Below are 26868 nucleotides of genomic sequence, written 5' to 3'. Positions count from 1 at the left end.
AACTCAGATACAATTCTTTTATTCACAATTCAAATCATTGTTTCCATGCAAGAGTCCTCAAGGGTTTTGTTTGTTTGCTTTAAGAACACAGTTTGTTTTTAATACATGTATACACATGTTTTTATTTATTTATTTGAAAGTCAGAAAAACAGACAGGGAAGGAAAAATGAGAAAAGGATCTTCCATCTTCCGGTTCACTCCTCAAATGGCTTTCACACTCAGATATGGGCCAAGCTGAGGACAGGATCCTGGAACTCCATCTTGGTCTCACATGTGGGAGCCCTGGGCTTTTCTGCCTAAGCACTTGGACCGTCTTCTGCAGGAAGGTGGATCATAAGCACAGCAATCAGGACTCAAACTAGCACCCTGATCATGAAACGCCAGCGTCACAAGCAGTGGCTTAACCAGTTGCAACACAGTGCCAGCCCTTTATATGTATGTTCTGCATCTTAAGAACTTTCATCTTGAAAGGCTATTGAAGTTTATCACATTTTTCTGCCTTTATTGAAATGATTATATAGTTTTGTTCCTTAATTCTATTTATAGTATGAATTATACATATTCAGTTTTAGATGTTAAATCAATTTTTATTCCCAATATAAATACCACTCAGTCACATCTTATAATTTTTATGTATCATTGAATTCAATTTGGTAGTAGTCTGAGGACTTTTGTATAAGAATTGGTCTGAAGTTCTCATCACCACCTTCTCTGAGTGTCCAAGGGAACACGAACTCCATAAAATAAGCAGAAAAACTTTCTTTTAAATCAAAACTCTTGAGATTGCAGGATCTCTGAAATAAATCTGAGTCATTACTCATGCTAGCCAGAAAAAGAAAAGAGCAAATTCTGAGACGGGTTTCCCAAACTTGCAGTGATAAGAGGCTAAGCAGCAGCTGGAAAATGCCCACCAGGCCCAGAGCAAAGAGTATTTTTATAAAATGTGGGGTATTTGATAAAATTCTGGGCTGCTGCTTTCATAGGTGAGCATGAGAGCTGGGACTGGGGGGTGGACCAGCTGGGCTGGACCACAGCACCAGCTGACAAATGCCAGGATTAGGTGTAAATCATATAAGGTTTATTCGCAGTACCCCCTGACAGATACAAGATCCAGGGCTGGGTGTAGGCCTCAAAGGTAAACTGTGGACACTCCCCTGCTAGGCTGAGGGCATGCTAATCTGGACAGGCAGTGACACCTGTAAGCATATCTGAGGGCTGCATCCAGGGACAGGGTTCAGCTAAGCCGCAGCAACCGTTAGATGTGCACAAGAACCAGATGGGATGTAGGGTGGGCCAGGATAGGCCACAGCAGAGGCTGGCATGACCCAACACTGGGGTTGGGAGTGGACCTAGTGAGGGTTAACGGGGTCATCTTAATTAGGCTGCAACGCTCACTGGTATGTGTGAGGCATGGGTCTATGATGGACTGGCTGGTCTTGGACACAGCAAACATTTCATGTGAGGTATGGGGCTGGCGCAGAACTGACCAGGCAGTTGTATCCACCAGTATGTGTATTGGCTGATTCACATGACAGACTAAACATGACTCTGCACGGGCTAGTGCACACAAGAGTCAAGACTGAGACCACCCCAGGTAAGATTTCCTGGAGGACTCTCTAACTGGACCACTGGACTCAGACCACAGCCAACAGGAGAAACCACAAGATGTGTGGTCCAATTTTGGAGTGCATGTATCAGGCCTGAGCAGTCATGGATAACCAGCTCATCTAGGCCAGCAGAGGACATCAGCTGCTTCATCAGAGCATGGAAAGCAGAACAGGTTAGACAATTCTCCTGGCCAAGTTTTGCAGCATGTCCCTGCATCTATAGGTGTACTAAGATGAGCTTGGTCAGGCAATAGACCTTGGAAAGATTTTCTCAACCCTGGGATAACAAAACCAACAGCTTCTCAGACCTATCAAAACCACTCAAGGCACACCCTTAGAACACTCTGCCTCACATCAGGGTCTCTAAGGTGTCATCAAAGGACCCCTGGATGTACCCCACCTATCTTCCTGCATACCTGGTCCTCTCCACCCTAATCAGAGACCCATAGGGCATGTATCCCTCTCAATTATGTAAACAATATTAAAAAGAAACTTTAAAAACATTTAATTTCAAAATAAAAAATAAAATTTGGAGAAGACAATTTTAAATCCACACACCCAATTTTTAAAAAGTGGTTTACACCAAACCTACCATGGATATAGAGGCTTAAAGAAAAATATTTGGGCTAGAAAAGTAGTTCATATGGAGGAGCAAGTACTGCTGTGGATTGGTCAGAGTTAACCACCCTCGTTTATGTATATAAGACATCATGGACTAATTGGTCTGTTTTATGGAATTTAGGACAAGGTTTGAACATATATAAGCATCCTATAGCTGTTAACTGGTTGACTTCCTTATTTCTTCCCCATTCACCCTATGACCTTATTAATTAATTTTAAGATATCTCAGCATTTTTATCTTATCAATTCCCTCCGCTATTTCTAAAAGACAACAGGGTGTGGACATTGTGGTATGGGATACTGCATCCATTTTCAAAGCACTGGTTTCAGTCCCAGCTTCTCTGCTTCCAGTTCAGCTTCCTGCTAATATGCCTGGAAAGCATTAAAAGATTGTCAGAGAATGAAAGATTCTCTCCACCCCCTCTCTCTACCTCTTGCTTTTTCTCCATTGCTCGGCTTTTCAAGTAAATACATACTTACATACTATTATAAAAATGAGTTAATAAAGCAAGCTGGACCTAGAGCTTTCGTTGTGGCAAGGTTTTAATTTATAAATCAGATTTCTTCAACTGATACACTGCTATTCAAGATTTCCTATTTATTCTTTGGCAATTTATGGGTTGGCATATTGCTCAAGTGCTTGGGCCACTGCCACCCACATGAGAGACCTAAATAAAGTTCCTGGTTCCCGATTTCAGCATGACACAGTCCTGGCTACTGCAGCCATCTGCAGTGGGAGGAGGGGACCCGCAGATGGAGGATCTCTGCCGCTTTCTTTGTAACCCTGCCTTTCACATAAATAAGAAAATCTTTAAAAAATAGAAAGGAAAAGGAAATTTTAAAATGCTACTCCAGGAGCCAGTGCCATAGCATAGTAAACTAAACCTCTACCTATGGTAGCTGCATCCCACCTGGATGCCAATTCATGTCTTGGCCATCCCACTTCCAGTTTTGCTCCCTGCATATAGCCTGGAAAAGCAATAGAGGATGGCTCAAACGCTTGGGCTCCTGGGCCCCAGCTTCAGACTGGCCCAGCTCCAGCTAGTGCTGCCATTTGTGGGAGTGAACTAGTGAATGGAAGATCTATCTCTGTCTCTTTTCTCTATAACTCTGACTTTCAAATAAAAATAAAATAGATTAAAAAAAATGCTATTCCAGGGGTAGACATTGTGGTACAGTAACTTAAGGCTCTGTGTGGGATGACTGCATCCGCATTGGAGTGCCTGGTTCCAGTTCTGATCCAGCTTCAGGTTGATATACCTGGAAGACAACACAAGATGGCCCAAGTACTTGGACCTGTGCACTCACATGACAGACCTGAATGGAGTCCAGGTGTTGCAAAAGTTTGTCTTAGCCACTCGGATTCATGTTCTATCACCAATAAGAAGGAACAGCAATACAAGGAGGAGTGAACAGGAAGAGAATGTTATTGAGCAAAAAGAGAAAGCAAAATTGTGTTGAACCAATCAAAATTCCCACAGAAGGAAGGATTCCTGAACAGCAACCCCTTATGGGAGTTGCCCAGGGTTTAAACCCTCTGGGCTGTGAGGAAGTTTGTTCAGAGCTTTGCACATATACCACTTAGTCACCAATGACCTTCTCCTTGCCAGAGAGTCAGTCTCAGGAACTGAATGGATCCAGTTGTAACCTAATCTTGTTTTGTTCTCTGTCTCTATCTTATTTTTTGAGTACTAGGTGTACTTTGTTCCACTTGAGTACTTGAGTCACTTGGGTCCTTTGTCCTTGGTTATCTTCCACAGACCACAGCTTGCTCCTGTCCCTGTTACAGGCTTCTGTCCTTGGCCCAACGCAGTCCTGGTTGTTGCATGCATTTGGGGAGCAAACCAGTGGTTGGAAGCTCTTTCCCTCTAGCTGTTACTCTGCCTTTCAAGTAAATAAATAAATCTTTCTTTAAAAGTGCTGTTCCAATGAGAGTATGGATGAGATGAGAGGGGAACAATCTTATTGTAGATATGGGGAAGGTTAGTGGTGTGAATGGAAGATCAAACCAGTCATAACATTCCATTAAGTCAAAACCTTACCCGGAGCAAGACCCCAACTCTCTTCAGTCCCGAAAGTGAGAAGATGTAGGGAATTTGCAGAAGAAGAGTTTGAAGTTTGCAGAGTTTGGTTCTAGAGGTTTAAGAGAAAGATGTCATCTCCAAAACTTACAAAATGCTAAACAAGGTATTTTCAGTGTAGAAAAAAAAAACAGAAAAAATTAGAAGAAGATAGTAACTAGGACTTTCATAGACAGATAACACAAGTCAACACCTCAATACCTCAAGGTGAGTCAAAGAGGAGGAGTGAGTGACCGAGCTACCTAAGAGGAATTCTTATTGTCTTAAGACATACAAAATAGTGACTATGTTTCCTTCCCTGAAGATTAAAAAAAGAAGAAAAGAGAAAAAAAAAAAAACCTGCCTAGACTAGGTTCATACCAGTTTACATTGACCTATAGCTCATTGTTCACTCAGTGTGATACAAAAGCATGCTAAATGACGCACCTACCAGCTGTCAGGACAGGACACATCGGGCCATAAAACAAGCACAAAAGGACAGCAGATAGATTTTGCAAAATATCCACCTACTTTCCAGGAAAAAACCTAAATATTCTTCTTCTTTATTAGGAGGCACCTTTCAATCATTAAACAACCCATGAAATGAAAAATACAACTCAGAGACAGGACTACTGGACTCTGAGTGTGGCACGTGTGCCTTCACTTTCTCAATAAAATACCTGCTGCCTCATGAACTCTCTCAAGAAGAAAAAACAAGAGCCTAGGGAACAGGTGAGGCTCTCTGTCCAGTGCCGAGAGGGAGAGCTGGGGATTTACCTATTTGTTTTATTTGAATGGCAAAGTTACAGGAAAATGGACAGAAAGGAAGATCTTCCATCCTCTAGTTCACTTCCAACATGGCCTTAGTTCTCGGGGCTGGGCCAGCTCAAACCCAGAGGCCAGGAACTTATTCCATATCTCCCATGTAGGTGCAAGTGTTCAAGCTCTTGGGCAATCTGCTGCTTTCTCAGATGCATTAGCAGGGAGCTGGGTTAGAAGTGGAGAAGCCAGAGTTAAACCAGCACTCATATGGGATGCTGGCCCCAGCTGGTACCTTGAAGTTGAAGCCAATGCTCATTTGCACCATTCTGAAAGCTCCAGGGCTCTTAAGAATTATATCAAATCTGTCTGTGCAGGTAAATGAAACAACAAAACCTGGGTGATGACACATCCTTTATAATATGATTTAAGTTGAAAACTATTATGTGGAGAAAAACTATTTCTGCTCATTGACAATGCATCTGTCACCCAAGAGTGTTAATGAAAATGTACAGTGAGATTCATACTGCTTCCGTGCTTTCTACACAACATCTATTCTGCAGCCCTTAGATCAAGGTGTAACTTAGACACTGAAGTTTTGGTAGTTCAGAAATACATTTTGAGGTGGTAGCTGCCAAAAGCAATGATTCCTCTAATGAATCTTCAAGTTAAAAGTGTTTTGAAAGTGATTTGGCATTGTGGATGCCATTGAGAGCATTCATCATTCATAAAAGGATGAAATATTAACATTAACAGGAGCTTAGAGAAAGTTGATTCCAACTCCCCAGGATGACTTTTAGAGATTCAAAACTATGGTCAAGGAGATAACTAAATGTGAAACAGTAAGAGAACTAGTATTAGAAGTGGAGACCTGTGCCCTGCATGATAGCTTAGTGACTAAAGTCCTCACCCTGCATGTGCTGGGATCCCATATGGGTGCCAGTTTGTATCCTGGATGTTCCATTTTCCTTCGAACTCTCTGCTTGTGGCTTGGGACAAAGGACAACCCACAGCCTTGGGACCTTGCACCCATGTGGGAGACCGGGAAGAAGCTCTTGGTTCCTGGCTCCTGGCTTTAGATTGACTCAGCTCCAGCTGTTGTGGTCTCTTTGGGAGTGAACTAGCGGATGGAAGAGCTTTCTCTCTGTGTCTCCTTCTCTCTGTAAATCTGACTTTCCAATAGAAAAAAAAATTGTTTTTTTAAGAAAAAGAAGTGGAGATTAGAGGAAACTTTTGCAGGAACAGTTAAGATACTTTCATCTAAATTAGTATATGTGAATTTAATTTCTGGCTTCACTTCCAATGCCCCTTGGATCTCAACCCTCCTCCCTTCTCTTGGTCTTTTTCCAACTTTTTCCATTACATCAGGAAAAGGCAGACTTCCTGTCCTGAGGCTGTCAAACAGAGCCCTGACAGGGGTCATGACCTTTCTAGAAGTATGAAAAGGGCCAGCAGAGAAGAGGTTTTTCCCTAAATTTGCCTGCAGCCTGTGACATAACCGTTGTATACTGAGCATCCAGCACTGAGCGCCACACAAGCAGCATTCACAGGTTTTGCATGGATGGACAAGCCTTACTATGGATTTCAGTGATTTCCCTTTTAAGCAAATTGGGCCGCAGAGAGGTGAGGTCTTCGAAAGCGATGGGATCTTGAAGGCACTACCCTCACACGTGGAATTATTGCCCTTATTAAAGGGCTTGGTGTGGGGGGGCGGGGTTCATCCTGTTTTCCTCTTCTGCGTGTGAAGTCTTCATTTCCTAAGTAGGCTGCAGCATTGAAGAAACCATCTTGGAAACAGATCAGCCCTTTCCTGATGCTGAGGCTTCAATTTTGGACCTCTAGCCTCCAGTGCCATGAGTTATAAACAGCAGTTGCTTATAAATTCACAGACTTGGGTATTTTGGTGCTGTAGCACAAATGAGCTAAGATAGGGTTCAAGATTGGGAAAAAGAGAGGGGATCCAGTGCAGTAACCTAGTGGCTGAATCCTTGCCTTGCACGAACCGGGATCTCACAAGGGCTCCAAGTCACATCCCTGCTGGTCCACTTCCCTTCCAACTCCCTGCTTGTGGCCTGGGAAAGCAATAGAGGATGGCCCAATGCCTTGGGACCCTGTACCTGCATGGGAGACCTGGAGGAGGCTTCTGGCTTCTGGCTTTGGATCAGCTTATACCTAGTCATTGCGGCCACTTGGGGAGTGAATCAGCGGATGGAAGATCTTTCTGTCTCTCCTCCTTACTATATATCTGCCTTTGCAATAAAAATAAGTAAATCTTTTTTTTAAGTTGGGAAGAAGAGAGAGGCTGTGCTTTCATGGGCTGGCCGTGTCTGGATTACACCGGTGACGAGGTAACCATGACTCGCTGGTTACCTGGTGAATTACTCTTGTGAAGGCATTTGCAGGTCTCAACTTCGCTGCTATGCAGTTTTATCTCTTAATGAATGTGTTGGCTTGAAAATGCTGCTATCTTTTTTGGAAGAGAGATCCAAGTTCAGACAAAAGAGTGATTACGCCAATGAAGCGGCCTCGGGAGGGATGTCTCCCAGATACAGAGCCTCTCACGTGGTCCCTTCCTCGAGGCCCCTACAATCTCTGCAGAGTGCCAACTACTGCAAAGAGTGGTCTTGCCAGGAGAAAGCCTGAGCTACCAACTGTGACCTGGAAGTTGAAGCCTGCCCAGGCACACAATTCACCTTCCTCCTGCCCCTACAGGTAAACCATCAGAGTGTGTACAAATCCTTGGGTTCATTTTTATCTGCATAAGGAGACTCCTGAGGCTTTGGACTCCGCATGCTGTGGTTCCTATTGTCCAGTGTTCACCTGTTCCTAAGACTGACTCTCCCTCCCGCAACATGTGTGTTGGTTCTTCCTAGGAGCCCCTGGATTCTTCCTTTTCTGTTAATTTCTGCCCTTCCCCACATCTGGGAAAGAAGAGGGACTTGTGGCAGCATTTGCCGAGTGCCTCCAGTGTGCCAGTGCCCCAAGCCCTTGCAGTTCTGCAAGGCTGAACTAGTCATCAACATGCCACTGAAGTTCACAGATCTGAGGACATCTCCCAGGAGCAGGAGTAGTAGAGGAGCAGGGTTCTGACGCCTGCTCAATCAGGCGTGGAAGCCATTCCTCGGCAGGGCCTCCCCAGGGCTGAAGCGCAGCTCCACTGCACAGCCCAGACTACACCTCCACCAGCAGCCCCTTCCCTGTTCCTCCTGGGTTTGTTGTGACTCTGACGTTCCTTAGCCCGAGGTCCCTCACGGTGACCCCTTGCACCCCAGGATGCCAACCAGACTTTCTTGGGAGAGAAGAAACTCTGGGGTCACACTTGAGCTGGACACTGACTTGGTCACCAAAAAGTCTCTCTGTACAAGTGTCTGAGTTTTTCTGAGCTTCAAGTTCCTACTCTGTAAAGTATGGCTACAAAACCCACCTCAGAGTACTTGCATAGACGCAAACCTGACTACACTTTAAATCACTTCAAAACTTGTGTCTCTGTCCTTGAGCCTGGAATCATTATTTCAGAATCTTAACTTTCTGGTTGAGTTTGAAAACACACCTGTGAGGACACTCGCAGAAAAGTCTCTCAGATGGTCCTACTCCTGAAACAAGTGCCCTGCACTGCGTACAATACAGGACATGCTGGTGGCACCCTGGCATCCATACCAGTGCAGCCAGCAGGCAACAGAGGCCTACAGAAGGAAGCGCATCTTGCAACAATGCCTCTTCCCAGACGGCAACCATGGCTGACAGTCTCCTGCAGGCCCCCTCCGTGTTGTTCGTTGTTTAAAGACACACATTAATTTAAAGTCTCCTCCCATTTTCTCTGTAAATTACAGCATTCAAACCAAGTGGCAGCTGCTGTAATTAAGACACAGTTAATTGCCTATCGCCTTAATTGCAATGATAGGATTTTGACAGTTTGGTAAATAAGAATTGTTTGGTTTCCTCTGGCAGCTTGAGCCTCAGCCGGTTCTGCCCCCAAGTGCTGAGTCACCCCGTTCCAGGAGGAAGGGCTGCGGTTCTACAAGGAGGTTGTGGAAGGGCAGACACCTGGCCAAGCGGTTTGCCTTCTCTTTTTCTCTGTCTCTCTCTCCTCAGGAAACTTCCCAATATCACCTACCCTCCCAACTAATTAAATCCTCCCAGAAGTTTTCTCTCATTCATCCATCAGCACAGGAGACTGCACGATGGAGAGACTTCCAGAAGCAGGATGCCTGGCTTCTAGGACGACAGTCTCCTCTGAGGATGGGCACAGGGAGGCAACAGTGCGGTCACACTAGGAAAACAGAAGGCCAGAGAAGAAACACACCTCCAAAGCCAGGGAGCGTCTCTGCACAAAGCTAGGACCCTCATGCAGGTCTTCTGGCCACCAGCCTTCCCGCCCCACCTCCGCCAGGCTGCACCCAGGCTTGAAACCAGAAAAGTGGAAGCTTTGGAGTCACGTGGACCTGGCTGCACGCCTTTACCTGCACTGCCTAGATAGAAGCCAGACGCTGAAGGTTTCCAAGCCTCAATTGCTTCCACGGCAAATTGGATTTGTGACAAGTATGAAGCCTATTCCAATCTTACACAATAAAGCTTTTGGCACCTTTTTATCTTCCATACACTTCCTTTCCAGACTCCCCTGTCAGGCGTTCCTTGCTATGATGTTGCCACTTCTCAAAGACACCATACCATGCAGCCAGAGTGTAAGTGACCCTCGTTGGGAAAGTTGGGCTGGACTTTCAAAGCCTCTTGGGAAGCCAGGAGAAACATTTGCACTGGCCCGCCTGCCAAAAAAAAAAAAATTAAAATGTAGGAGTGGGGAAGAGAAACAATATGTATATGCACACAGCCGACCATGGGTGTGATTCACTTTCAAAATATCACCAGGAACTCTGTGTTGTGCCAACCACGTCATCAGTCAACTGCTTCTTCACAAAGTCCACTCAAGGCGAGTAACTAAAACAGGATGCTAGTGACAACATTTGATTTCTCTCAGTGCCACTGCTTTTTGTTAGAGTTCCTGTCCTTCCCCAACTACAAAGCAAAGGAAGAATTTGTATATAATATCAAATGCCTTTTAAATTAAGGGATGGGGCCCGGCAGCGTGGCCTAGCAGCTAAAAGTCCTTGCCTTGAATGCACTGGGATCCCATATGGGCACCAGATCTAGTCCTGGTGACCCACTTCCCATCCAGCTCCCTGCTTGTGGCCTGGGAAAGCAGTTGAGGATGACCCAATGCTTTGGGACCCTGCACCCACATGGGAGACCTGGAGGAAGTTCCTGGTTCCTGGCTTCAGATCAGGGCAGCACCGGCCATTGCACTCACTTGGGGAGTAAATCATCGGACAGAAGATCTTCCTCTCTGTCTCTTTTCCTCTCTGTATATCTGACTTTGTAATAAAAATAAAATAAATCTTAAAAAGAATAAATTAAGGGATGAATGAAGTGGGTGGGGGAGTGGGCAGAAAAATTCTATTTAAAAACAAGATTGCCTTGAAGGCAGGTAGGTCTTGTCTCAGGAGATTTATGCGTATGGCTTGGTAGAGATGGCCTGAAGCAGGATCAAAGTGCACTGCCTTCTCATCTAAACAAAGTCGAGCAGAGCAGGCCAGCCTTGGTTGGGTGGCTCCATACCTGCCAGGGAGCCCATCTTCTTCAATCTCATTGGCCAGAACCGACTCACAAGGCTGTTCCAAACAAGCTGGGAGGAAGGGCATAAATGAGAGCCCAGAACCAATGGCTGAACCCCACTGTACTCCTCCCTGGGGGCTGGACCCAATGCAACCCAAACAAAATAGGGGTTATTATAGCAAAGAAGAAATAGGGAAACGGCCAGTGAGGAGGCACCCAAGAGGCTCAGTTCAAGCATGTTACAAGAGTCCAAGCAGGAGGAGATAAGAGACCACATGACAGCATTAACTGTCATAGTGTAGTGAAACTAGGAGGCAGAATTGAAATTATTTATGCAGGCCATAGGGAAAGGATTCTCTTTTTTATTTATTTGTATTGGAAAAACATATTTACATAGAGAAGAAGAGACAGAGAGGAAGATCTTTCACCCACTAGTTCACTCCCCAAATTGCCACAATGGTCAGGAGTGAGCTGGCCAGGAGCCAGAAACTGGTCTCCCACGTGGGTGCAGGGTCCCAACACTTTGGGCCGTCCTCTACTGCTTTCCCAGGCTACAAGCAGGGAGCTGGATGGGAAGTGGAGGAGCCAGGACATGAACTAGTGCCCATATGAGATCCTGGCACTTGTATAAGGAGGGTTAGCCAATTGAACCATTGCACCATGCCCAAGGGGAAGGATTTTTATGTGTAGCTAATGTTTGTGACTTGTGTTATTGGGATGTCAGTGACTTAATTAACGGAGGAGTAGGTTTGAAAGACAGGTTAATGAAATGCAAAAAATCAGTTTTAGAACTTAGATATATTTATTGTTTATCTTCAGAGACTGTCCTGACTCAATCTTTTAGGAGGATCAAACAAATAAAGCAAGTAAAAGTATATAATAGATTGAGCCTCATAATGAGATTGACCTTATCATTTAAATAAGTCAGTGGAGTTCGGCCTGGTCATGTTTGCTCAGTGGTTGTGCATATTATGTGATCCTGACACAGAGGTTGTCATGGAAGTCAAGTGACATCACCGGCAATGGCTATGGGACCATGGGCCTTCTGGGATCCCAGCACCTGCCCTGACACCTGCCTTCTGGAAGCCTGGTCTTCTCATTCTTCCTTAAATGTTAAAGTTCACTCTAACCAGTAGCCTTGCAACAATTTAATTTTTTTCCATCAAGCTAATAGCAATCACTTTTATAGAAACAATATCCAAGTTCTTGGCTAGCTCTCCAAAAGTATGTTAGTGGTGGGGGGAGAGTTGTTATAATTGGTCTGAGAGATTTAAGACACTCCTTGGGATACTTGCATCCCAATTCAGAGTGCCTACGTTCAGCTTTCAGCTCTGCTTCCAGTTCTCCCCTCTGGCTGGTGCATACTCTGGGAGGCAGCAAGTGTTGACTCTGCCACCCACGTGGGAGACTCAGGGTCAGGTCTGGGCTCCTGGCTTCATCTAGCCCTGTCTCGGCTGTTGTAGGCACTTGGTAAGTGAACTACCACATGGGATATCTGCCTACCTCTGTATCCCTTCCTTTCTCTCTCTTCCTCTTTCTGCATATAATAAATATAACTGTATATGTAATGGGGCCTAGTGCAGTGGCCTGGTGGCTAAAGTGCCTTGCCTTGAATGTGTTGGAATCCTAAATGGGCTCCAGTTCTAGTCCTGGTGACCCACTTCCCATCCAGCTCCCTGCCTGTGGCCTGGGAAAGCAGTCAAGGACGGCCCAAAGCCTTGGGACCCTGCATGCACATGGGAGACCTGGAGGAAGTTCCTGGCTCAGATTGGCTCAGCTCCAGACGTTGCACTCACTTGGGGAGTGAATCATCAGACAGAAGATCTTCCTCTCTGTCTCTCTTCCTCCTCTGTATATCTGACTTTCCAATAAAAATAATCTTTAAAAAATGTATATGTATATGTGTGTGTATATATATAAAATGGACCTGACATTGGCATAGCAGACTTGCTCAGTTCTTCTCTGCAGCTCCGCCAATCTTATATTTAAGTCCTGAGTCTGAATCTAAAATTTTATTCTGCCCTGTTTCTATAGGAAAATGAGAATCTCCCTCTCTGTGGGAGAGGAGCTCTGATATCACGTTGCCTAACCTAGTAATGCTCCCTGCCATACTGCCTGCTTAGGTCATGCTCTTTTTCTTTTCTTTTTAAAGATGTATTTATTTGTATTGGAAAAGCAGATTTACAGAGAGAAGGAGACACAGAGAGAAAGATGTTACGTCTACTGATTCACTCCCCAAATCGCCACAATCCAAAGCGAGGAGCCAGGAGCCAAAAACTTCTGGTCTCTCACGTGGGTGCAGGGTCCCAAGGCTGTGGGCCGTCCTCTGCTGCTTCTCCAGGCCACATACAGGGAGCTGATGGAAAGTAGAGCAGCCACGACACGAACCAGTGCCCATATGGGATACCGGCGCTTGTATCGGGAGGATTAGCCAATTGAGTCATCACACCAGGCCCAGGTCACACTCCTCAAGAGACATCCAGCTGCATTCATTGCTCTCATCCTTACTTCTTCCAACCTCTTGGGTGTCTAGGAAACTGTACCTGTAATTGCTTTCCTCTCACTAGTATCCTGACCTTTTATGTCATCATGGGTTTTTTCTTATTCAATTTTTTTATTCCAAGAATGAGACATCAGAAGAAGGGTGGAAATAAGATTTTACAAAAGCTTCAAATGAAAACAAATATATTTTAATTCATGCTTCTCAGAAAACCATTTCATTAGCATATACAATTTGAAAAGTTTGCTAGCTCTCACGTGCAGGATTGACATTTAAGCCGAGACTTCACTGTTGCTCCTTAACGGAATCCTGAAAATCTTTGCTACATTGTTCTCCACCAAAGATTTGTTTTTCTCCTGTAAGGCTCCAGAAACTTCTTCACAGCAGGGAAGTTGGTGATTCTGGTTTTTAGGGCCTTCAGCCAGGGAAGCAGGTTTTCAGTCTAGGGGCAAGTTCTTGCATGTTGACAGAAGGTCAACCAAGAGACGGCCTCACTCAGCTTCACTCAGCCTGTGCCCAACAACATAGCTTTGTCCATGGCTCTTTTGCACTTTTTCAGACAGGCCAGTAATAAATTTCGATTTTCTTTCTTCTTCTTCTTTTTTTTAACATTTCTTTGTTTTTATTGGAAAGGCAGATGTACAGAGAAAAGAAGAGATAGAAAGATCTTCTGTCTGCTGGTACATTCGAATTGAAAAGTATGAAAAAACTTTATAAACAAATAATTTTATATAAAATAAAAGCATAGTTTCAATCAGTGTTAGAATAAAAGAATCAAACCCCAAATTATAAGACAGTATATGGATGATTCATCAGTAATTCCTTTAAGGAAGAACAACAGAAGAGACAAGTGTTCAAATGCCCAGAGCGGGGCTGGGCCAGGCTGAAGTCAGGTGCCCAGAACCCCTTCCGGGTCTCCCGTGTGAGTGGCAGGAGCTGAGACACTTGAGTCCCCACTCCACTTCCTCCCAAGATGCATTCTCAGTATGCTGAATTGGATGCAGAGCAGCCAGCCCTGGAATCAGGCACTGTGATATGGGATGCCAGTACGACCAGCAGCAGCTCCTGACTCACTATGTCACTGTTGACATCAATCTATTTGCAGTTTTAGAGTAACAGCTTAATGTTCACCAATTACGGGCAATAGCAATTTCTGACTAGTAAAATGTGTGTTCATTAAAAAAAAAAATTATTTACTTGCAAAGTAGAGATGTAGACAGAAAGAGGTTTCCCATCTGTTGACTGTCTGCTCAAACATCTGCAACAGTTGGGGCTGGGCCATGCAGGAGCTGGTTCTATCTTGGTCTCTCCCAAGGCTGCCAGGAACTCAGCTACTCGAGGCTTGAGCCACCACCTGCTGCTTCCCAGAGTGCTGGGACAAGGGACTGTGCAGGGACTCCAACCCGAGTGCCCCACCATGGGATGGGCATCCCAAGTGGCATCCTAATGGTTATGCCAAGTGCCTACCCCTGTATTTCCTTATTCTTTCTTCTTTGTGCTTTTTTGTCTTGACACTTCCATTTTCACAAAAAACACATTTTTTCCCCTTATTTGTTCATCTCTTCCATAAAAAGCATGGGCTACTTTTCTTAAAAATAAAAATGGACATTTTCAATACAAATGTTGTTCAACAAAGGCTTCAGTGTTGAACACAGCTGAACTCAAATCTTAGACTCATTGTGGCCTGGCTGTGTGATTTTTACTGCAGTTGCTCTTAGCCAAAAGGCCGATGGCTGTGTGATTTTTAGCCTAGTTCCTGAACAGACTTCACTTTTCATGGGGATTGAGTAGGCATCGATCAGATAGCTCAAAGTATGCCGGACAATCAAAGGCGCTAACTTAATGAATGAGAACCAACATCAGGAAGGATCCAGTATGTTACTTATTTTGTTATATTTAAACTGGCTCTAGTTTACCAATTTTCAACAAAATGCTGTCTCACCTAGACTCTGGTATCACATTATTATGTGTCTGTTCCATGTAGGTCAAACTCCCAATGGAAACTTAGGCTGGGTCCTGATTTCTCTGGAATCACTGGAAATATTTTATTTATTTTTATTGGAAACACATATTATTAGGGAGAAGGAGAAACAGAGGAAAAGATCTCATATCTGCTGGTTCACTCCCCAAACGGCAGCAACAGCCATTGCTGAGCAATCCAAAACCAGGAGCCAGGAGCTTCTTCTGGATCTCCCATGCGGGTGCAGAGTCCCAAGGCTTTGAGCTGTCCTTGACTGCTGTCCCAGGCCCACAAGCAGGGAGCTGTTTGGGAAGTGGAAAAGCAGGGACACAAATTGGCACCTGTAGGGGATCCTGGCACATGCAAGGTGAGGATTTAGTCATTGTTCCATTGTGCTGTGCCCAATTTCTTCAAACTTATTAACTGAGAGATGTCCCACATCCAGACCAGGGCACTGTAGCTGATGTTGGTGTCTAGTTCAGTTTGTTTTGGGTAAGGGTTCAATGAGTATATTTGCTATTATGCTCTTCTTGGGATTTGACCGGTGGTTTTGTTTAGTGGGGTATTATGTGTGGATTGGTTTGAACCTTCTTTGATGCCTTCTGTAGCAGCATGGTGGAGCCTAACCAAGTCTTGAACTGGACAGAGCTGGATTCCTTTGTCCCTCATGTCAGCCCCAGCTCCCTCAATTCTAACATGCAAAGAGCAGTACTCACCAGGATAGCACATTAGACTAATCTCTATAGAAAAGAAAGAGAGAGAGAGACAGAAATCTTTCATCTACTGCTTCACCTCCCAAATGGCTGAAACAGCTGGGGCTGGGTCAGGCCAAAGCAAGGGTCAGGAACTTCACTCAGATCTCCCACATGGTGGCAGGAGCCCAAACATCCATCAGCCATTTTTCCCAGAAGCATTAACAGGGAGCTTGATTGGAAGTGAGGCAGCCAAGGCGCAATGAGCACACATGTGGGATGCCAATATCTCAGGTGGCAGCTTTGCCTGCTACCTCATAACACCGGCCTCCTTATACTAAGTTTTATTCGTTCTTTCACATGGAGCTAGACTGCTCGATAGAGAACAAAAGATCTCTACGTTTTGTAAGCCCAAGACCTGAAAGGCATTACCTAGCAAAACTCCCTCTGACTCTAGGACATCACAATACCCTTTGAATGATGTAAGGGCATCAAGTCCTACCACTCTGCAGGGTGTCTTGGCCATCCATATAACACCAGGAGAAGGTTGAAACAGCTGCTGTCCTTGGGGACAGCTTTGAAGAGCAAGGACGCCTCTGCAGCCCAAGCGGATAACACTGCGTGTAAGTGTTACTGCCCGTCTGGCCTCCTCTCACTCAGCAATTCCATCTCTAAATTGCTCTCTTCCCTTTAGCAATTCTAGAAATAGGAGCTCATGCTAAAAAAAAAACCTTCCTCAAACATTTTGCAAAGCTAAGTATTCTTTTAGAAAATGAATTGTTAGCACTGTCAACCTTGAATTATTTTACTTGTCTAGCTTAACATTTATGTATAAAATATATACTACATATCATACATATAATATATAATAACTATACATATATATATATAACTTGGTTATTTTCATAAAGCGTTTGGCTATATATAATACCAGAGTTTTAAAACCTATTAATTAGGTTATCAGGTGACTGATTCTTTCATTTGTCTATTCATTCCAAGTTATGTATCAAGCACTTTTTGAATGGGAAAATGTTTTGCAAGACAGTGCTATAGAGGAATGGCTAACCAAACAGCATGGTCCCTGATGTCTAAGGTTTTATATTTCAAATAAAGAGGCAAGATCCTGCCTGTTTCAACAGTCTCTCAACCCTTATCCTAGGTTTAGTGCAAAGTTGTCATTCACGAGATATTTTCTCAAATGATAGAGTAAATAAATTAATTCAGAAACCACTAATCCAAAGAAGAACAAACTTAGAATCAAAATGCATAATAGAATTTGTCAGAGTTCCTGAGAACCCGTGGGTGGGCAATGGACCATTTGGGTTCAAAACAGAAGCCTTTTACAGGACTTATACAGGAAGTTAACACTCCCACATCCTCACATCAGAGAGGCAGACCCTAGGAGGCAGCAGGTGATGGATCAAGTAGCTGTGTTCCTGTCATCCGCATGGCGCCTTGGATTGAGTTCCTGGCTCACAGCTTCCACCTGATCCAGCTGTAGCTTCCCTCTCACCCAACCCTGGCATCTGCAGGTGTTGGAGGAGTGATCCAGCAGATGGGAATATTCTCTCTCTCACTGCCTGAAATGGGTTTGTTTTGCTTTAAAACAAAACAACAAAAGGACCTAAAGAAGGGGTGGAATTTAGACTATTGAAAGAGGAAATATGGAGCATGCAGGCAGCAGAATTCACAGTAGGACTGGTGGATGGGTCGGAGACAGAGAAGAAAACCAGCCTTCCTGAGCTAGGTGCTGGGCAGGCTGGCATCCCGAGGAAGCCCGGGGGGGGGGGGTTTCATAATCTCTCACATTCTGAACACTCCCTCTAACATCCTCTCCCCTACCTGACACATGTGCAAATGCTCCAAGGCAGCAAGGAATTGTCACTCCAACGAGGCTGCTGGCACACTCCCAGCCAGGGCAAAACATGCAATACTGACAGCCCATTTAAGAAGTGCTTAATGTATAACTTGGAATGAATGGATAAATGGCCCCATCCCAGCACTAGGTGTGGCTCTGAGGGATGAAATTCCTCCAAAGCCATGAGCACTTCTGGAAAATGGATATTGTAAAAGGCATGCAGAGGTGGACATTTGAGGCAGTTGCTATCCCTCTTGGGATGTTCATGTCCCAGGTAAGCATGCCTGGGTTTAAGTCTTGGTTCTTATCTCAACCCCACAATTCTATCATTCACTCTAGGCGTGTACTTGGGTCTCTGCTACACACATGGGAGACCCAGATGTAGGTCCTGGCTCCTGGCTTCAGTTTGGCTTAGCACTAGGTGTTGCAAAAATTTGGGAAGTAAATCGATGGGTTAAAGAACTGTCTCTGTTTCTCTCTGTATCTCTGCCTTTCAAGTGAAATGAATAACTTTTTAAAAAATGCATCCAGAAAATCAATTGATGGTGTTTATATATCAGCTAAAAGGTTACTCACTTTCTGGTGCTTAAATTTTCCAAGTATTACCAAATAAATACTATCAGAACCTTGAGACCTTGATTCTAGTATTCTGCCTCTGGTCCTTTGAGCACATTGGTAACTGGATAGTTATTCCATGTGACCCAAACATTGATTAACCTTTTTTTTATTGGCTTTTTTTATTCCAATACTTGAAACAGTTTGTGTGTAACTTTTTAGCTATGCTTATTAGGTCATTTGAAGTTTATTTTGATTGTAGTATAAGGTTTTTTGTTTTTGTTTTTTTCTTTATTTTTGACATTCTTTACATAGTTAATTAGGGTAAAAAGGTTCAAGGGCTACTGGAAAGTGGGTAACACTATTATTTCCACATTGTTTTTGTCATGTATCTGGGGTAAAGGGGGAGATAAAGGGAGAAGCCCCACCCAGTCTCCACCATCCCAGGTCGCCAATGTGGGGCATGCTCTGAGGGTCTTGCTCAAGTGGTTTTGATAGTTCAACAATTATGAACTGTTGCCAAGAACAATGAGGTCACTGAAGAATCCACTGATTGACATACTCCATCTTAGAGTCTTTGCCCAGTTTTTCACTGCCAACATATGGCTGAGGTAGTTGACTGACTTGTTCTGTACTTTGTGTTTTTTTTTTTTTTATCTTACACTAAGTCTGCCAGCACTATGTTGAATAGGAGTGATGAGAGTAAACATTCATTACTTTCTTCCAAAATTTAAGAAATCATTCCTTTTTTTCACCATTAAGTATGATGTTAGGCATAGATTTCTATAAATGTTCTTTATCAGGTTGTTTTAGAAAGTTGTTGTCGAGTTTGCTAAGAGTTTACCACCAATGGGCAAGTTTTTAGTTTTCTTATTATTCTGTCATTGCATGTTGTAGAGATCTGATTATGGAATTTAAAAAAGTTGTTGAGAAAGCTGACAAAAGAAAAGTTGATATTTTTTTCCTGATGTCAGCATCATGAACATAAGAGAAAGCTTGTTCCAATGTCTATGTTTTATTAATTTACCTTTGTGTACCTTCTGAACACCAGCATAATAAAATATTCTATTACCAAACTTTATTTTTGTATATTCAGTGTTTTGGAGGCCAGCATTGATGAATGCAAGTGGCTTAAGCGTACTGGGTGAAAGCATGAAGATGCCGGAGGGTTGATGCATTCTTAGGAATGTTTTCTGAAGAAGTCAATTTAATAGAATTAAATACAGTCATGGAGATATTCAAGATGGACAGTGCCACAGTTTGAGTATTAATTTGGTTTCCAAAAGCCTGTGTGTGAGAGGGAAAAACTTAGTCCAGTTATGTGTTTAAAGTGGAGCCCTGGGAAGTTATTGGTTGGACTGTTACAGGGCAGAACCTGCTATGAGTAGCCTGTGGATGCTGTGTACTGAGAGGTGCGGACTCTTGCCATTCAGTGCTTCCCTGCCACCAGCCCCCACCAGGATTTTGTCAGCAAGAACAATAGTGTAAATAATTCTCTTTTCTTCATAAGTAGAAGTAGTTTGTCTCGGGTATTTCATTATAGTGATGAAAGTGACTCTAACATAGCTGAAATACCCCAGGTTAGGGGATTGGGCTTCATGAACCATGACACATCCAGTTAGTCAATAAACACTCATTAAATGTCTCATGCAGGCCAATTATTTTCCTGGTTCCTAGGGCTACAACCATGAACAAAACAGACCTATCTCTCTCTTTCGTGGAGAAAAGCAAAACCCAGAACAGGGAGAGGGAAGGGGCTGGATTGGGGTTCTGGTTTAGAGTGTGGGTTGGCCCTCACCAAACAACACAAAGAAACCCTAAACACTGCATTACCAGAAGCAGCTGATTGAGACTGCTATGTTGAGTGGTGAAAGAATTCATCCTCAGTCGAGGGAGCAGAGTCAGATTACCAAAAACACTGTAACGCAGCAGCTGAAGCTGCAAAGCGGGTTCTCCTCTGGAAGATGTGCACCTGGGGCAGATGGCCGCTGGTTAGGGGCTTTTCCATCACCAGCAGTTCTTTATCAGCGGAGATTTTCACAAGGCACTTCCTTATTGCTGTGTGCCCAGGGGACCACCACATGTGGGAACGAGGAATACTCTGCAGGAATGCGGAAAAGCAGCTCTAATGAACCGTTAGATGGAAATAAAAATACAAAATATGAACTAGAATGTCTGCTGTGGCTTTAAAAAAATGTGTATATATGTGTGTATGCATATGTATATGTTCATGTTTATAGAGAAAAAGCATAAAAATAACTTGGTTAGGAGCAGAATTATGCATGGTTTTAATATTATCTTACTGTATTATTTATTCTGGGCATATTTTCAGTTTTAAAAAGGAAAAACGTTTTAAGGTTTCTTAGGATTACTTTGAAGTTGGATGAAGGAACAGAACTCATGCTTGCTTATGGTAAAATTCCTATTTAGCAGCTCTCAAGTGTTTTAGCTGAAGTAATGAAAAGTCGACTGCTGTCCCCTTTCTGGCCCTAGACAAAAACATGTCACATTCATAGTTTCTAAAGTTTCTCATTACATCTGATTATTTACCAGAAAATATGGCTTGTGTGAAATAAAAAGTGTGGACACTGTTAGAATCAAAATGGAGCCACCTATGTTAAGCCCAATAAAAACAAATAAAGTTGGGAAGTTAGGAGGAAAGTGTCCTTAGCGGTAAACTTCTTGCAAGAGTCTTCTAAGACAATTCCAAAGAGATAAGTTGTACAGAAGAAAATTATGTCATTCCTGCTTCTAAAATAGTTGTAGAGGCTGTGGATATGGAAATAAACTAGCCATGTGTTCCCCCTTGAGTTGTAACATTGATTTGGTAAACTAAAGACTGCCTGAAATAAAATATATTGATCTGTCTTAATGCAAACAACATTTCTTTTGTGTGTGTCCGAGAGATGACCATCAATGACAGAGTGTCACTTGGTGTCCTTGTGGATGGTAGAGAAAAGCTTCTGCTCATATACAATGACAGACCTGTGACCCTTCCCAGACAAGGCCCTGTGACTGTCCTGGGAGCTCAGGCTTGGACTCCAGCTCAATTGTTAATGTGCTGAACAAAGAACATTTTAATGGCAACCGCTGCCCAGTCTCCGTGGCTGCTGCTGCTTCCCAGTTTCTAGGCAGTGACTAACCACCCTGTCATCAAAGGCATGGTGGGTGCTGTCTTTGCTAGGAGCTCAAAAGTCCCGACTACCTTATATTTTTCTCTCTAGCATATCACATTTGGTGAAGTAAAAACTCAACAATCACAAAGAATTCTGAGTTTGGGTTGTCAAGTTATATAAAACTTCACTGTCTTCCTCGGAGTGTGTCTCTCTCCCTTCTTTGCTTACCTGTCTCCATCCCTACCTTCCTTCCTTCATTCCTTTCTCTTTCCTTTCTTTCTTTCTCTGTAAGCATAGAAGGGCTAAAAGTAGAACTGCATTATATAAGAAATAGGTTCTGTGACATGGCCAACTCTTCTCTAATGTAATGCTGTTGAAAATGTTTGAGTTGCTTTGAAAACCACACTCAGGGGGGAATCCCCAGCGCCTATAAAACTGTACTACATAATACAATGTAAGCAACAATAAAAAAAAAAAAAAAAAAAAAAAGAAAACCACACTCAGAGATGAAATAAAACAGCTAGCCAGCCTGGACAGTGAGTTCGGTTTTGACTATCAAAGGGAGGAGAGGGAGGCATCACACACTCTTTCCATTCCTTTGTCTCCCCTGGTAACTTCTCTCCACTCCTGGCTGCGTTTGAATAGTTCTCGTTTTGTTTTGGCCGATGGTCTGGGCGCTCTGCGATTGTTTCGATACAGCATAGTAATTAAGATGAATGTTTCTGGAGCCAGGGAGTTCCAGTCCTGGTTCCCAGGCAACCTCGTACAAGTTACTCCACTTCTTTGTGGCTCAGTTTTCTTGTGATGACACCAAGTGGTTTCCTAGGGGCTGGGTGAAGGCGGTGGGAGTTAATATCCGTTATTTTACATGTTTTATATGTGCACAAAGGAAAACTCAGTTCTCATTTTCTTAAAGATGCTTTTCAGGATAGACAGCTTTCTCCTACATATACCCCTCCTCCAGGAAGGCACTAAAAGCAAAGTGTGTAAACAACTAAACACAGACCATCAGGGTCTCGGTCCGTTTACTGTGTTTATGCAAATCATAGGTCCCTCTCTCTGTGTACATAACAGACAGAGTACAAAAGAAATGTCTGGAAGGCACACAAAAGATGAACTGTGCAGGTATGGCTTTCTTCTCTCTATAAGCCTCAGCTATTCAGTTTCCTGCTATTGTTGATGCTTTCTCATGTGAATATTATATATAGTGGTGTGGTTGTAGCGAGTAGTAACCTTAAAAAAGCAAGAGAGGGGGAGAGGGAGAAAGAGGCTTTCCAAAACATTTTTATTTGAGGATAGCAGAGCACTGCAACGGGACTAGGATAGTGCTACCGTAAGCCGTGAGCACATTCAAAGAAATCAAGGCAAGGAAAAAGATTTGCAGGTAAAAAGGGTGAGGATTACACCATATGTTTTGAAACAACAGTCTTTGGTCACAACTGTGAATAATCTGGGTGATGTTGCTCCCAGGGTGAGCAGACAGGTGCTGGGCAGATTTTCTTGCAAAGGTACTTGAGAAGGTCGTAGTGGTCTCGGTAATGTGGTTCCAGCAGTCTTCCGTGGTTACTATCAGAAAACTTTCCCTAACTTCTCAGCTTTATTAATGCATTTTTTTGGTCAGGGTTGATATTGGCAACTCTATTTTGATTCTCTCACTTTCCACCCGCCCCCCCCCACACACAAGGCATATTCTCTAGTACATAAACAGTGTAATATGAAATTTTAGACTCGAAACTATGTAAGTGTACTGTGTTTAAGTCTATGGTTAGGGCCCGGCGTGGTGGTGCAAGTGGTTAAGGTCCTCACCTTGCACACCCGGGATGCCATATGGGCGCCGGTTCTAATCCCGGCAGCCCCGCTTCCCTTCCAGCTCCCTGCCTGTGGTCCGGGAAAGCAGTTGAGGACGGCCCAAAGCTTTGGGACCCTGCACCCGTGTGGGAGACCCAGAAGAGGCTCCTGGCTTCGGATCGGCATAGTATCGGCCATTGTGCTCACTTGGGGAGTGAATCATCGGACGGAAGATCTTCCTCTCTGTCTCTCCTCTCTGTATATCCGCCTTTCCAATAAAAAAAAATTTTTTTTTTTTAAAAAAGTCTATGGTTAGAAGAGGGCTATGAGTCAACTTTCCATGACTACAACTAAAATTCCTGAGAGGTGCTAGGGGTGGGGGAGGTTGTTTTGGGCTTACAGTTTTGGAGATTCACAGTCTCTGGGATCAAGCAGCCCTGTGTGTCCTGTGAGGGCCATGGATGGTGGAATGCCTGCACAGGGAGGGTCACATGCTGGTCCTTCCCATCCATGGGTCTCTATTTATAGAGCCACAGTTCCTCCCTTAGTAACAACATCCGGTCTAATCCCGTTCTGAGGCCCCATGTTCAGACATAATATTTCAGTGAAGTTTTATCTTGTCTATTAACATAAGATTCTGGAGATCAAGCCCAGTGCAACAGCCTAGTGGCTAAATCCTCACTTTGCATAAGCTGGGATCTAACATGTCCTAGCTGCTGCATTTCCCATCCAGCTCCCTGCTTGTGGCTGGGAAGGCAGTTAAGGATGGCCCAGAGCCTTGGGACCCTGCACCTGCGTAGGAGACCTGCGAAGCTCCTGGCTCCTGATCGGCTCAGCTCTGGCCATTGAGGCCACTTAGGGAGTGAATCAGCAGAAGGAAGATCTTTCTCTCTGTAAAATTGTCTTTCCAATAAAAAATAAAATAAATCTTTAGGGAAAAAAAAACACACCTTTAGGGAACACCCAAATTATTTTCCAAATCACAACAGGGGAAAATATAGAAAGGCCTTTTATATAGAAGATGAGGAGTTTGTGAAACTGTTGGAAAGGCTAAAGGAGTAGGCTCTGGGTACAGTTTATAGGAAGTTTCTAGAATCCTTCCATAAAAATCAGGAAACTCCTTGTGCAACAAGTGAGTTTAAGAACTGCCCTTGCACTGTGACTCCCTTTCCACCCCCGTGATTCTGATGCTTGAGTGCTGGGACACAGCCTGCCCACTCTGCCTTCATAGTTACTGCTCCTGGCCATCCCCAGAGCTGGAAACGGAGCCCACAGCTCTGTGACAGCAAATCACTGAACCCGCACAGCTTTGCTTGGCAGCGGGAAAGACCAGAAGAACAGGAAACAGCTTCTGCCCTTCTGCCCCCTTCCAAATCTCATGTGTCCGACTGCAGGACTCGTCGTGTATGTCTGGAATTCTGGGAACTGTAATCCTTGGCTTGCTGCCTCGGGCAGCAGTGAGGTAGGCGAAGAAGGGTAAGAAAGGAAGTTGGGTGCTCAACTAACACAACTAGTGCTCTAGCCTATGTTTTGTGTTTTAAAGATTTTTTTTTATTTTTATGGGAAAGTCAGGTATACAGAGAGGAAGATCTTCCATCTGTTGATTCATTCCCCAAGTGGCCACAACGGCTGGAACCGAACTCTGAAACCTGGAATCTGAAGCTTCTTCCAGGTCCCCACACAGGTGCAGGGTCCCAAGGCTTTGGGCCATCCTCAACTGCTTTCCCAGGCCACAAGCAGGGAGCTGGATGGGAAACGGACACAAACTGTCATCCACTTGGGATCCCGGCACATTGAAGGCAAGGACTGTAGCCACTAGGTTACCACGCCAGGTCCTGTAGCCTTTTTTTACAGAAAGCCTATCTGTGTATATTGGCATATACAATGCATTTTTTAAAAAAAAATCTTTTATTAGTCTTTTCTTCTCTAACTAATCTAGTAGAAGTTAGGTCCTACTACTGTCAGTTTTCTTCTCGAGATTTCTTTGGGTACCAGATAGCTCAAGTCTGAGATTGTGAGTAAATAGTCAATATAAGCCACCTTCATTGTTCTTGGTTTCTTTCAGATTTCCATCCATCATGACTGCCATCCGACTGCGAGAATTTGCTGACCGTCGCCCAGTGATCCCACCCAGGTAACGGGACCTCATGAGCTGAGGCCAGGCAGGCCGACTCCTGAGGATTTAGGATTTCTCTCCTCGTGACTGAGCCATTACTGCCACCCCGGTGTTCCAGGGAAGCTTCTTTGGGTTTAGGTAGAAATGCAGAGATTGGGAAGAGAGGTAGCGAGGGAATATTTGTCATCACTCCGCCTAGCGCTCCACCTACAGACCAGAACTGGCAACAAGTGCTTTTGCACCGAATTAAAAGTTTCCATTAAAATTGCCCTGTCATTATTTCTTGTTTATCCTTTTGGCATGCAGTGTGCACTCACTGGCTGCCAACAGGTGGGAAAATCGCAGAGTACATTTGGAAATGGCACTGGAGCAGGTGTTTTCCTTGGTACTAAAGACACAATTTGTGATTCTGTGTCCCACATCCGAGTGCCCGAGTTTGATTCCCAGCTCCAGCTCTGAATCCCAGCTTCCTGTCAGGGAGCTCCTGGAAGGCAGTAGTGTTGTTGGTTCAGGTAACTGGGTTCCTGTAACCCCCACATGAGACTTGTGTTGGGTCCCGCCTCCCAGCTATTACAGATGTTTGGGGAGTGAGCCAGCAGATTAGATCTTTCTACCTGGCCAACTAATTTTAAAAATCTTAAAATTAAAAAAAAAATTTTAATTTTTATTATTTTTACTAGCAAGTCAGATTTATAGTAAGGAGGAGAGACAAAAATATCTCCCATCCACTGTTTCACTCCCCAAGTAGCTACAACGGCCGAAAGCTGAGCTGATCCGAAGACAGGAGCCAGGAATCTCTTTGGGGTCTCCCACATGGATGCAGCTTTTGGGCCATCCTCTACTGCTTTCCCAGGCCACAAGCAGGGAGCTGGATGAAAAGGAGCAACCGGGACATGAACTGGTGTGCATATGGGATCCCAGCTTATGCAAGACAAGGATTTAGCCACTATGCCATTGCACTGGACCCAGCACTGCACTCTTTACAGAAAGAAAGAAAAGAAAGAAAGAAAGAAAGAAAGAAAGAAAGAAAGAAAGAAAGAAAGAAAGAAAGAAAGAAAGAAAGAAAGAAAGAAAGAAAGAAAGAAAGAAAGAAAGAAAGAGAAAGAAAGAAAGAAAGAAAGAAAGAAAGAAAGAAAGAAAGAAAGAAAGAAAGAAAGAAGGAAGGAAGGAAGGAAGGAAGGAAGGAAGGAAGGAAGGAAGGAAGGAAGGAAGAAAGAAAGAAAGAAAGAAAGAAAGAAAAACGAAAAGAAAGAAAGAAAGAAGGAAGGAAGGAAAGAAAGAAGGAAGGAAAGAAAGAAAGAAAGAAAGAAAGAAAGAAAGAAAGAAAGAAAGAAAGAAAGAAAGAAAGAAAGAAAGAAACCAAAACAAACAAACAAACCAAAAAAACCTTTACCTCTGTGGATGACTAGAGAACTGGGTCTGATTCTTGTCTCTGTCCTGGACAAGCTCATTTAATCTGAGTCTTTTTTTTTTTTTAAGATTTATTTTTATTGGAAAGGCAGATCAGATTTACAGAGAAAAGAGAAAGAGAGAGAAAGATCTTCCATGCACTGGTTCATGCCCCAAATGGCTACAACAGCTGGGGTTGAGCCAATCCAAAGCCAGGAGCCAGAAACTTCCTCTGGA

The 26868-nt window shown here is 43.8% G+C and overlaps 1 protein-coding gene across 1 annotated transcript in view; it reads left to right on the top strand.

Moving 5' to 3' along the window:
* CUNH1orf100 (chromosome unknown C1orf100 homolog) overlaps window positions 1–26868 on the top strand; it is a 63047-nt gene that overhangs the window by 20964 nt on the left and 15215 nt on the right. Inside the window, exon 2 of the mRNA XM_040968012.1 lies at window positions 25192–25260. Coding sequence (XP_040823946.1) covers window positions 25192–25260 — 69 coding nt within the window. The remainder of the gene's footprint in view (window positions 1–25191; window positions 25261–26868) is intronic.

Source organism: Ochotona curzoniae, unplaced genomic scaffold (genome assembly GCF_017591425.1).
Source record: "Ochotona curzoniae isolate NIBS_2020 unplaced genomic scaffold, NIBS_Ocur_1.0 scaffold_4683, whole genome shotgun sequence".
Classification (NCBI taxonomy): domain Eukaryota; kingdom Metazoa; phylum Chordata; class Mammalia; order Lagomorpha; family Ochotonidae; genus Ochotona; species Ochotona curzoniae.
Note: the sequence above shows the minus strand (reverse complement) of the source record. Positions and strands in the feature narration are given on the sequence as shown.